The sequence below is a fragment of the Procambarus clarkii genome, chromosome 19, assembly GCF_040958095.1.
Source record: "Procambarus clarkii isolate CNS0578487 chromosome 19, FALCON_Pclarkii_2.0, whole genome shotgun sequence".
Lineage (NCBI taxonomy): Eukaryota > Metazoa > Arthropoda > Malacostraca > Decapoda > Cambaridae > Procambarus > Procambarus clarkii.
Window position 1 is genome coordinate 18,712,188 of NC_091168.1, and position 13,840 is coordinate 18,726,027.

The 13,840-nt window shown below is 47.2% G+C and overlaps 2 protein-coding genes across 4 annotated transcripts in view; both read right to left on the reverse strand.

Annotated features, from left to right (window-relative positions):
• The window catches only part of LOC123752625 (protein O-linked-mannose beta-1,2-N-acetylglucosaminyltransferase 1), a 140,671-nt gene that overhangs the window by 74,269 nt on the left and 52,562 nt on the right, over positions 1-13,840 (reverse strand). The window lies entirely within an intron of this gene.
• Positions 9,949-11,747, reverse strand: LOC138366313 (mucin-22-like). Its single transcript, XM_069327340.1, has 2 exons — positions 10,821-11,747; positions 9,949-10,116 (listed from the first exon to the last, which is right to left on the reverse strand). The coding sequence occupies exons 1-2, from the start codon at positions 11,745-11,747 to the stop codon at positions 9,949-9,951; spliced, it is 1,095 nt and encodes a 364-aa protein (XP_069183441.1).

Below are 13,840 nucleotides of genomic sequence, written 5' to 3' on the forward strand. Positions count from 1 at the left end.
TAATTCGACGCTTTATTAATCTGTAAAACATTGACGGAAAATCATTGATTCTTGATCAGAGGTTTAGAATAAAACAAAATGAAAACGTTTACTAATTTATATTTATAATATTTTCTTCCCTGTGTGGAATTAAATTTTACAATTTCGAAAGACAGAAGAAACTCTTATAACATACGAGTCGCCAGACACACGTCATCACTTTAGACTAGACTTTAACTGTGACAAATGCAACGTTATGAGAATAGGAGAGGAAGCAAGAAGACCTCTGATACAGTGCAGGATGAAGGGCAGGCAACTTCCAACTTGTGAAAGAGAGAGAGACTTAGGAGTGGATATAACTTGAGAACTAACACCAGAGGCACACACCACCAGAACAACGAGAGCATCATATGCGTATTGCCAAACAGAACAGATGTTCTGACGTCTCTGGTTGCGGGTCCCATTGCGGGTCCCAGACCCGGAGATGGGTTCCTAAATCTAGTCGGAATCAACCTCATTGAAGACCAAATCACTCTCCTAAATCTGGAGATAATAAATTCACATTATGTGCAGTCCAAGTGAGAGAGTTCGGAAGGTGGAGTTGGAGATCCTTCCGGATGACATAGTCAACCTTGAAACACAAAGGTCATCACTACGGATACTTTGCAAGCAGAGCTCTTGGCGGAGGGAGGAGAGACTCGCGGTAACTACAGAAGCACCATACTGTCGCCTGAGTGAAACGATAGGCAAGTCTGCCATGACCAGGATCCTAACAAAGATGCAGACAATGTTGGTAGATAACAAAGCAGATAAAGACTTCAGGTGCATGCTGACATAGGAGGAAATGGAACCTCTTGATAAGATAATGTTCACGAACGAGATTACAAAACTGACAGTCATAGGCTTCAATAGAAGAAGAAACTTCAATATATGCAAAGTTACAGTGAAGTATTTCTTCAAAGGAACCTGGTAAAGGAAGAGCTCCGGCGGCAGATGACAACGATGTAGCTAGGAACCCACGTCCCCATTGCCATCCTTTAGTGCTATCTACAACAGTAGCATAGATCAGTGCAGCCTCCACGACCTGCAACACACACTGTCCTCAATACAGTGCCACAGCAGAAGGGACAACAACAGTTAGGAGACAGGATAAGAGAGACCTCGCGGGTGTTTACGAAGACGTGTGTGAGGAACTCGAGAAGATATTCCAGACCTTCACAATAGAACAAGGTAAAGTACCTGCACCGAAGGCAAGATGTAAAACCAAAAATTCCTGCCAGACACCGACAGCTCTCCCTACTAACTGCTGCAAGACGCTGACTGCACTGCACATCTTGAAAACGATCATAATGCCAAACATGGAATTTGGTACAAGAGAGGTTGGCGATGACAAACAGCACGTCGACTACACCAAACACAGCACGTCGACTACACCAAACACTGCACGTCGACTACACCAAACACAGCACGTCGACTACACCAAACACAGCACGTCGACTACACCAAACACAGCACGTCGACTACACCAAACACAGCACGTCGACTACACCAAACACAGCACGTCAACTACACCAAACACAGCACGTCGACTACACCAAACACAGCACGTCGACTACACCAAACACAGCACGTCGACTACACCCAGTAACTTCTCAACAACTTGGGGAGAAACATCACATAACAGGTAAATGGAGAATATTCGCCGAACTGACTTGGTCGACGATTGACTCCAGATCAGCTAATTAACTTAATCAACACTAATATTTAAGTTAAAAGCTGCACATTTCCTGTAGCCTAAAACTTAAAACTCTTAAGTTCACTACAACAATAATGTGTCATCATCCGCGACACATTTTCAATGTTATCATCGTTCACAGTTTTCCACCATTACGGCAGTATCTTTCACTATTTTATCACGTTATCACTATATTTCACCATTCTGTCAAAGTTCCGATAATATTGTGCCTATATGCTCTATTACGTGGTCACTATATGTGCTTCACTGTTTACTCACAGTATTAAATAAAACGCCATAAATTACGATGAAACGTTTTTATAATTTTATTAAATCGACCCAGCGTTAACCTAAGTCTACATGGATGGTTGGTGTGCAAGGGTGGTTGGTGTGCAAGGGTGGTTGGTGTGCAAGGGTGGTTGGTGTGCAAGGGTGGTTGGTGTGCAAGGGTGGTTGGTGTGCAAGGGTGGTTGGTGTGCAAGGGTGGTTGGCGTGCAAGGGTGGTTGGCGTGCAAGGGTGGTTGGCGTACAAGGGTGGTTGGCGTGCAAGGGTGGTTGGCGTACAAGGATGGTTGGCGTACAAGGATGGTTGGCGTACAAGGATGGTTGGCGTACAAGGATGGTTGGTGTACAAGGATGGTGTATATGAATTATATAATGATGTATCTGAATTAGTGTACATAAATTTGCTGTATAAACGAATTGCTGTTGTATATTTCACTGTTTCCCTCTCCCGCCGGCTCCTCTCCACCCTTCTCCTCCAACATTCCCTCTCACCCCTCTCCCTCATCATTCCCTCTCACCCCTCTACACCCCTCTCACTCTCCCCTCCCTTGATAATAGTCCAGGACAGACCGAAACGTCGTCGTTTCTTCATTTTCAGGTGTGTGCTGGATATCAATCCCTCCCCCTTGTCCTCCTATCCCACCCCCCTCTCTTTCCTTCACCCCCCCCCATCTACCCCCTCTCCTCCCCCTCTCCTGTCTCATCCATCTTCCTCCTCACATTTCGTCTTTCTCCTTCTCTCACCTCTGTCCCCTTTCCCACCCCATTCACTTTTCTACCCCTTCTCCCCCTTCCTCTTTACCACTCTTTAACTTCGCCCTCCCCTCTTACCCTCTCAGAAAATATACGTGTAACCCGAATGAATTACGTCCATCAGTTTCAAGTAAACCAAGAAAGTGCGCGGTTAGTGAACATCGGGAGTAAACAACAAACGTACAACACTACGGAAACATCGGGAGTAAACACCAACACTACGGAAACATCGGGAGTAAACACCAACACTACGGAAACATCGGGAGTAAACACCAACACTACGGAAACATCGGGAGTAAACACCAACACTACGGAAACATCGGGAGTAAACACCAACACTACGGAAACATCGGGAGTAAACACCAACACTACGGAAACATCGGGAGTAAACACCAACACTACGGAAACATCGGGAGTAAACACCAACACTACGGAAACATCGGGAGTAAACACTAACACTACGGAAACATCGGGAGTAAACACCTACACTACGGAAACATCGGGAGTAAACACCAACACTACGGAAACATCGGGAGTAAACACCTACACTACGGAAACATCGGGAGTAAACACCAACACTACGGAAGCATCGGGAGTAAACACCAACACTACGGAAACATCGGGAGTAAACACCAACACTACGGAAACATCGGGAGTAAACACCTACACTACTGAAACATCGGGAGTAAACACCAACACTACGGAAACATCGGGAGTAAACACCTACACTACGGAAACATCGGGAGTAAACACCAACACTACGGAAACATCGGGAGTAAACACCAACACTACGGAAACATCGGGAGTAAACACCAACACTACGGAAACATCGGGAGTAAACACCTACACTACGGAAACATCGGGAGTAAACACCAACACTACGGAAACATCGGGAGTAAACACCTACACTACGGAAACATCGGGAGTAAACACCAACACTACGGAAACATCGGGAGTAAACACCTACACTACGGAAACATCGGGAGTAAACACCAACACTACGGAAACATCGGGAGTAAACACCTACACTACGGAAACATCGGGAGTAAACACCAACACTACGGAAACATCGGGAGTGTTGTGACTTATCTGACTTTTGACTAAAGTACTAGCCAGACTGGCGCCCTTTGGCTCCGGACGTTAGTGGCGAGCAACTGGGCAGCAGGGAGCCCGGGTCAGGCCAGTGTATGCAGAGATTGGAGACCTGGGAGCGGCCGGTTTACCTTACACATTACGGGGTACATGGCTGAGTGAGGGACTCCCCTTAAGTGGACAGTGGCACGGTAGGAAGAAAGACACAGATGCGGCCACACTAGTAAAGAAACTAGTAATTATTGAAAGATTCATTTTCTACAACCTTCCAGTCATCTTTGGATCGAACCTAACCAAACCTAACCTAACTTAACCAAGCTTATTCTTACCAAATCTTACCTAACCAAACCAAACAAACCTAACCTTACCTAACCAAACCTAACCTAATTTGATCAATGCAAAACGAATGTAACAACGTTAATTTAAAAACGTGTGTGAACTCCACAAGCACTTGAAAGTTCAGAACCTAAACCGAAACTTCAAAATCCATTTTTTATCTTATTTTACTGGCACGTGGACAGTTTGCTCACTAACACTAGATTCTGCTATATAATATGATTCATTACTCACTCAAGGTACTCTGACCGCAGCCCCACATACTTCAGTACCTAGGTTTCAACCAGAGTAGATTTAGTCTGTAAGTCCGATTATGTTTTGTTCCCTTGGAAACTTGTTTAGCGTGTGTGGAGGGTACAATATGGTCCTGGAAGACCGGCGAGTGTGGGGTACAATATGGTCCTGGAAGACAGGCGAGTGTGGGGTACAATATGGTCCTGGAAGACAGGCGAGTGTGGGGTACAATGCGGTACCTGCTACCCGCTACTCTCGTAACGGGTAGCAGGTGCGAAGACGACCCTACTGTGACCCCACTTGCTTGTTATTACGTTTCAACGTTTCGTGTTTCCACAAGAATCATTTACTGCGTGACGACCACCAGCCTGATAGCATGATAAGGCTCACTGGCTGCTTGTATGCATGATAGTCTCTGCTAAATGTGGTTCCTAGACAGCACGCCACCCAGACGCACCGCTTGATGAGTTACGTTTCTCAAGGTTCAGTAAAGTGTGAGCTGTAATGTAGTGTGGTAACATTCTCCGCGAGCCAGGCTCGGGCATATGTTCTAACCCTGCACTTGATGCTCCAGTCTACTGAATTAATCCCTTCCTATTTTCCATGTTCTTCTCTCTGCTTTTCTCACTTATTTTAGTTCTTTGTTTGATGGTTTGTGCTTTGGCTAATTCTGTCTCTCTATTCTCTGTGTTCTTCTGTTTCTGTCTGTGCCCTAGAACTAGAGCAACAATTGTAAAAATAAAATGGAGTTACCAACTGTGATGGGTGGATTCGTGTCTTGGGGCACAGTCCACAGGGCGCCTCAAGGCTGCCACACGACAATTAACTCCACAAAGTTATAAACTAAGGCCATATAATTAAAACTATACAACTTTAACCTAACCTAAGTTAAGGATCACGTGGTTCAGATTTCCGATGAGTTTTCGAAATATATTAAATATTCGGTGATTACTAAGGCCATATCTAGTTATACAGGCACATTTTCACATAATAACTAGCAGATGAGTCGTGTCAAGTGGAGTACATTTGTGTGGGGCAGCTTGAGTTTTAACATGTTGATCTAATACTGTACCACAGTTGTAGAAGTCAGTGCTTTTAAAGACGACTTGATTGTAATGGTAGTACCTATGTCATGAATGTTTTGTCATGTTTTTTCAATGTCACGAAAGTTTTCTTTCTCTAGTTTTTGTTAATGATTGGCCTTGGTACAGCTTGTGGTGTGCTTGTGTTGACGTCCGGCCTCTGTCTTCTCTCTCCCCTCCCCAGGCCGGCTCCGCATACCCGAGGCGACTGGGCGTTGCTTAGCCCCTCGACGGCTGCCTTCTCAGGGAGACCTCACCTTCACAAAAATAAAACACCTCGATACCACCATCCTAGGCACCGAGCTCCTCTTCCTCCTACACAACTACCATCACTACTACTACTACTACCAATAGTAGCCCTCCTCCACAACCACCATCACAACTACTACCACAATTAGTAGCCCTCCTTCGTTTGTCTGTCCCTCAGTATAATCTAGTCACCTTACAAAATTCTCGCAACTGAGCTCACTACACAAAAGTGGCCAAGTCTCAGTGTTTAGTATCATGGCACAGTGGGTGAGGAGCAGGAGGGAGTTGTGTCCTGTTGCACGAGACTGTCAAGGTCTTGAGTGAGAGAGGTAACGAGTGCCTCGATTGAGAAGGTGTTTGGTGTTGTTGCGTAACCCCAACTCACCGAGGCCAGCATGCAGGCCGCTCTCTACGTTCGGAATAAGAGGCAGAAGAGACGCTCCAGCACCAAGTCCCAGCTGGATGGTAGTCTGCCCCCCCACGCTGCCACCAAGACCATTCGTCCCTTCCCGAGGTTCAACCCACTCAAGGTAAGACGTGTGTATGTGTGTACCTACGTTGTGGGCTTCTTATACACATATACACACACACACATCAATGACAGCCCCGGGCAAAGCGAGAATATGAACCTATAAACTTTTTTTGTACTTGCACGTGTCCATGAAACCTTTCTTCCCTGTCCTTCCGTCCCGCAGTCCTTCCGTCCCGCAGTCCTTTTCATTCCACTGTCATTCAAATAAAAACAAATTCTCATTCTACCTATGTTTCCGTAACTGTCTTGCACAAATCATTCCAATTTCACTATCCATTCCATTGTCCACTTTCCACCTCATTCTCCACATTATATAGTCCATTCCGTTCCATAATATTTCATGTTCATCAGCTCTTCGCGTTCCCCTTCTCATCCCCCATTTCCCAATCCTTTCACTTTCTCATTGCTTCATGTTCCCTATACTTTTTCATTCCCAACTTGTCCACGTTTACCATATCTAACCGTCAAAGTCCTTCTCACTCCTTATTCCCCCCCACTGTCCCTAATTATTGCTGTTGCTCGTGGTTGCTCTGAGGTAAGTGTGTGTGGGTGAGAGGAGCCTGAGGAGCCACCTGCCACAGGCCAGCACCAGGTGAGTTATCAGCTGGCGGCGTCTGCTCCTAACGCGACCATCTGGGACGGGCAGGTAAGTCTCTGGGCAGTTGTCGTTGACATTTAATTTATGTTCTGTCACGTTTTAGTCGCAATAATACTCCATTTCCAAAGACGTTTCTCAAAATTTCTCATGAAAACTGCTCTTCGGCAGCAAACTTTCAAATGACTTCTGAGTTCAATATAAAATAACCGAGAATAACCGAGTTCAATATAAAACAGGTTTATATGAGCCTGGAACATTAATTGAAGAAAGAAGCCATTTACACGACAACTTGGAAAAGTTGTGCATTTAAAACACCAGATTAATCTACACTCGTTTTTATAACCTGATAAATGTTCAATATCCATTTGAGCCCTTCACCACTCGTACTTGGAGCCCTTCACCACTCGTACTTGGAGCCCTTCACCACTCGTACCTGGAGCCCTTCACCACTCGTACCTGGAGCCCATCACCACTTCCTGGCGCCCATCACCACTTCCTGGCGCCCATCACCACTTCCTGGCGCCCATCACCACTTCCTGGAGCCCATCACCACTTCCTGGAGCCCATCACCACTTTCTGGAGCCCATCACCACTTCCTGGCGCCCATCACCACTTCCTGGCGCCCATCACCACTTCCTGGCGCCCATCACCACTTCCTGGAGCCCATCACCACTTCCTGGAGCCCATCACCACTTCCTGGCGCCCATCACCACTTCCTGGCGCCCATCACCACTTCCTGGCGCCCATCACCACTTCCTGGCGCCCATCACCGCTTCCTGGCGCCCATCACCACTTCCTGGCGCCCATCACCACTTCCTGGCGCCCATCACCACTTCCTGGCGCCCATCACCACTTCCTGGCGCCCATCACCACTTCCTGGCGCCCATCACCACTTCCTGGCGCCCATCACCACTTCCTGGCGCCCATCACCACTTCCTGGCGCCCATCACCACTTCCTGGCGCCCATCACCACTTCCTGGCGCCCATCACCACTTCCTGGCGCCCATCACCACTTCCTGGCGCCCATCACCACTTCCTGGCGCCCATCACCACTTCTTGGCGCCCATCACCACTTCCTGGCGCCCATCACCACTTCTTGGCGCCCATCACCACTTCCTGGCGCCCATCACCACTTCCTGGCGCCCATCACCACTTCCTGGCGCCCATCACCACTTCCTGGCGCCCATCACCACTTCCTGGCGCCCATCACCACTTCCTGGAGCCCATCACCACTTCCTGGAGCCCATCACCACTTCCTGGAGCCCATCACCACTTCCTGGAGCCCATCACCACTTCCTGGAGCCCATCACCACTTCCTGGAGCCCATCACCACTTCCTGGAGCCCATCACCACTTCCTGGAGCCCATCACCACTGGTACCTGAGTACTACAAGCAGTAACTCCCCGCAGGTCGCCAGGCAGTGACCCAAATATTCCCGGTATGCTGGCGCACTACTGATTATGTCCTCCATATTAAAAATGACCTTCACAGTAACCGTGACGAGTACTAACAGTTTTGACGGTGGTGGCAGAAAGCGAGACAATAGCTGTGACAATAGCTGTGGTAGTCACTATGACACTTGCCGCCACAATAGCTGTGACATTAGCATTTAAAGAAGTAGTGAAGAAAGCCGTGGCAGCCGCCGTGGCTGGGAAGTGCGTCACAGTTTAGGGTCATAAGTGTGGGAGTCTTGCGGCTACTAAGGTGCCGTGTCCAAGACATTGAGGATATTGATCAGTGCTTAAATACGTGTCCAGGTGTAGTGAGGGTGCCAGGAACCTCTGTACACTTACGCGCGCACGCACACACAAACACGCATCCCACACACACACACATGCACCATACACACACACACGAAGATGGACAACGACAAGGAAGTGTGCAATGAACTCAATAAGAAATTCCAGGTCTTCATAGTATAGCAAGGAGACGTACCAGAGATAAGAGAGAAAATATCTAACCAGACACCACTAGATGAGTCTGCGGGGCGCGCAGTGAGGGTGGGCAGGTGCCGGAAATCGCATGCTAACGGGAATCTTTGCTACACATCATTAAATATTAAATAACTGTGGGGGGTCAGAAGTACAGAGTTGTGTGGAAGTCGTCCGGCGATACACTACAGGCGTCCTGCCCTGCTATGTGTAATTACCTAAGTGTAGTTACAGGATGAGAGCTACGCTCGTGGTGTCCCGGCTTCCCAGTATTCTTTGTCGTATAAGGCTTTGAAACAACTGACAGTTTTAGTCTCCACCACCTTCTCACTTAGCTTATTCCAACCGTCTACCGCTCTGTTTCAATAAGAAAACTTTCTAATATTTTTTTCGGCACTCTTTGTTTCCTTAGCTTGAATCTGTGTCCTTTTGTTCGTGAAGTTGCTGGTTTCAGGAAATCCTCTTTGTCAATTTAGTTGATTCCTGTTAGTGTTTTGTAAGTGGTGATCATATCACCTCTCTTTCTTCAATCTTATAGTTTTGGCATGTTTAACGCTTCTAATCTTTCTTCGTAACTTATGTTTCTCAGTTCCGGAAGCCATTTTGTTGCATGTCGTTGCACCTTTTCCAGTTTCGTGCGTGTATTTACTATTTGTGTCTGCAGAATCGAGCTATTATCTCTTGGACCCCGCCTTTCTAACCAATCTATTTTTCCTCTACAATGTCTATTACATATATTTCGCCCAACGAGCGCACCCTCCATCCCCAGGAAGCAGCCCGTAGCAGCTGTCTAAATCCCAGGTACCTGATTACTGCTTGGTGAACAGATATATCAGGGTGATAGAAACTATGCCCATTTGTTTCCGCCTCGGCCCGGACCCGTAGGACTACGATCCCCGAGCGTTGTCCACTCAGCCGCGAGGCCCCCCCCCCCTCCCTCTCACACACACAGAGACGCAGAGAGAGAGAGAGCGATCTTATGTCAACTCTTCTCCCACAACCACTCTAGCGGCTGCTGACGCTGTAACAACACGCACCGGCGGCGCCAGCAACTTCTCGTGCCAGAGGCAACACGCCGCTATGTAAAACATTTTAATCCATTTTATAGCTGATGTTCCCAGAGATCCGGCGAGAGTGGCAGCTCAACAACGGTCACCGCCTCTGGCGAGGGAAGGCAGCGCTGACTCTGGCGAGGGAAGGCAGCGCCGACTCTGGCGAGGGAAGGCAGCGCCGGCTCTGGCGAGGGAAGGCAGCGCCGGCTCTGGCGAGGGACGGCAGCGCCGGCTCTGGCGAGGGAAGGCAGAACGAACCTTGAAGTGAGCAGATATAACGACACACGAATCTGTCTTTCGGGTTGTTAAATTATTACGCAACACTGGCCAAGTGGATGTGCGTTTCGTCAAGGTTTGCGCCGTGTGAGAGTAGGCAACAGACAGAGCGAAAGAGGGAAGACTGACTCAAATCAACTGACAAAGAGAATGGTAATAGACCAGAAGCATATCAAAGAGCACCTCTCATGGGTGACTGAAGAAACCACACACTCCCGCTAGATCTCGCTCCCCCGTATAGGTAAGCACGCCTAGAAATGTCTGCACCAAGAACTTAAAAGCATTCTTGATCTACGTATCGCTCGTTCGCCTCGTTGCGTCCTCGGTAAATGCTTAGCCCTTCCTCCAAAGACCCAAAAGTGATTCCATGCACCCGTCAAACCCTCTGTTTATGAATGAAAAACGGTTTACACACGACTCTCAATTGATTTCGTTCGAACACTTCCGGAACAAGTGCTTCACTGACGAATTTTGTTCGAACCACTACGCAGTAAATGTTTCACCCACGTACTACAAATACAAATAATCGCCAACAGAACCTAAACACCTAACCTAACCTATGCCTATATATGCACAATATGCTAATATAATAATAATTTACATTGAAGAAAATTCCTGTTTTGAATGAACAGTATGTTAAAATTTATGAATGCGTCTGTGGGGGTCGACCGCTGGATGCAATGGACTTGAGTCGAGGACGGGTTGGTAAATGGCAAGCTTCTCTCGTATTTCTCGGGGCGCCCCTTAGTGCCCTCGTTACTACCCAGGAGCACCTCGGTGTCCTCGTTACTACCCAGGAGCACCTCGGTGCCCTCGTTACTACCCAGGAGCACCTCGGTGCCCTCGTTACTACCCAGGAGCACCTCGGTGCCCTCGTTACTACCCAGGAGCACCTCGGTGCCCTCGTTACTACCCAGGAGCACCTCGGTGCCCTCGTTACTACCCAGGAGCACCTCGGTGCCCTCGTTACTATCCAGGAGCACCTCGGTGCCCTCGTTACTACCCAGGAGCACCTCAGTGCCCTCGTTACTATCCAGGAGCACCTCAGTGCCCTCGTTACTACCCAGGAGCACCTCAGTGCCCTCGTTACTACCCAGGAGCACCTCAGTGCCCTCGTTACTACCCAGGAGCACCTCAGTGCCCTCGTTACTACCCAGGAGCACCTCAGTGCCCTCGTTACTACCCAGGAGCACCTCAGTGCCCTCGTTACTACCCAGGAGCACCTCAGTGCCCTCGTTACTACCCAGGAGCACCTCAGTGCCCTCGTTACTACCCAGGAGCACCTCAGTGCCCTCGTTACTATCCAGGAGCACCTCAGTGCCCTCGTTACTATCCAGGAGCACCTCAGTGCCCTCGTTACTATCCAGGAGCACCTCAGTGCCCTCGTTACTATCCAGGAGCACCTCAGTGCCCTCGTTACTATCCAGGAGCACCTCAGTGCCCTCGTTACTATCCAGGAGCACCTCAGTGCCCTCGTTACTACCCAGGAGCACCTCAGTGCCCTCGTTACTACCCAGGAGCACCTCAGTGCCCTCGTTACTACCCAGGAGCACCTCAGTGCCCTCAGTATTGTCCAGGTATAACTGCAGGACGCTGCTGGAGGAGGGAGGCATTAGTGGGTTGACGCAGCTACTTACCTATCAGTACTTACCAGTCAGTGTCTATGGGGGAGCGAGGTCTATCCCTTTATGCCCCGCCTACTAGCCCTCTACCTGCCCCGCCTACTAGTCATCTACTTGCTGCGTTTCAACTTAACTCTTTCAAATTATTTATCGAATCGTCCCTAAAAGTTGGGATGGAGCCATCAGTGGTTGACGGTGGTGGTGGGGGGGAGCAGCTTGTCACTACCTCCCTCCCCCCCCCCCAACCATTGACACTGCAGCAAGTCGTGTCTACTGAGGTAGTTATGGCTGCCGACCTGTTGCCATGTTGACGTGTCAACAGCCACCCCGTCCTCAGACCAAGTCCATTCTATCCAACGGTCGACCCCAAAGACACATTCACCAATTTAACATTTTGTTCATTCAATACAACATTTTTCTCATATATAAATTAATATTATTATATATTAGCGTATTGTACATATTTAGGCACTGGTTAGGTTAGGTATTTAGGGTCTATTGGCGATTATTTGTATTTGTCAACCCGTCCTCGACTCAAGTCCATTACAATCAGCGATCAACCCCACAGACGCATTCATCAATTTTAACATGCTGTTCATTCAAAATGGGAATTTTCGCAAGTATAAATTAATATTATAATATATTAGCATATTGTGTATATATAGGCATAGGATAGGATAGGTTAGGTTAGGTGTTTAGGTTCTGTTGGCGATTATTTGTATTTGTAGTACGTGGGTGAAGCATTTACAGCGTTGTGATTCGAACAAAATTTGTCAGTGAAGCACTTGTTCCGGATATGTTCGAACGTTAGCAGTTGTGAGTCGTGTGTAAACCGCTCTTAATTCATAAACAGGGGGTTTGGCGGATGCATGGAATCACTTTTGGATCTTTGTTTGGAGGACGGGCTGGTATTTGTATAGTACGTGGATGAAGCATTTACAGCGTTGTGGTTCGAATCAAAGTTGTCAGTGAAGCACTTGTTCCGGAAGTGTTCGGACTTCATCAGTTTTGAGTCGTGTGTAAACAGTTTTTCATTCATAAACAAGGGGTTTGGCGGGTGTATGGAATAGACTTTGAGCCTTTGTTTAGAGGACGGGCTGAATTATTGTCGTATCTTTCACTATGTCTTTGCGTTTCAGATATATATATATATGTCGTACCTAGTAGCCAGAACGCACTTCTCAGCCTACTATGCAAGGCCCGATTTGCCTAATAAGCCAAGTTTTCATGAATTAATTGTTTTTCGACTACCTAACCTACCTAACCTAACCTACCCTAACTTTTTCGGCTACCTAACCAAACCTAACCTATAAAGATAGGTTAGGTTAGGTAGGGTTGGTTAGGTTCGGTCATATATCTACGTTAATTTTAACTACAATAAAAAAAAATTGACCTCATACATAATGAAATGGGTAGCTTTATCATTTCATAAGAAAAAAATTAGAAAAAATATATTAATTCAGGAAAATTTGGCTTATTAGGCAAATCGAGCCATGCATAGTAGGCCAAAAAGTGAGTTCTGGCTACTAGGTACGACATATATATATATATATATATATATATATATATATATATATATATATATATATATATATATATATATATATATATATATATATAATTTTTTTTTCCCCCCCGCACCTTGGGAAATATGTAGGCTTAGACTAAAGTGATCAGCTCAAGGGAGAGCTCATAGCCAGCTATAACGTAGATAGCAGGACTGATAACGAAATGGTTATTGAGTATGTCTTATTCTCATTATCTCACGTTTAGTCGACATAAAGAACTTTACAATATAACATACAAATTTCTGGCACTGGCGTAAAATTCCATATAAATTCTGTTGTTGTTGTTGTCTATAGTGATAAGGCGAGCAGTGCGCCGCGGACCATTGGCCACAGTTGGAGTAACGTTCCTGAAGTGACCAACTGCATGGTAACAGCCTACCGCCTGGTTGCTAGGCCGGCTCCAGGTACTAGTGGTGGTAGGCCTAGTTGTGAAGGTGATACTAGTGGTGGTAGGCTTAGTTGTGAAGGTGATACTAGTGGTGGTAGGCCTAGTTGTGAAGGTGGTACTAGTGGAAG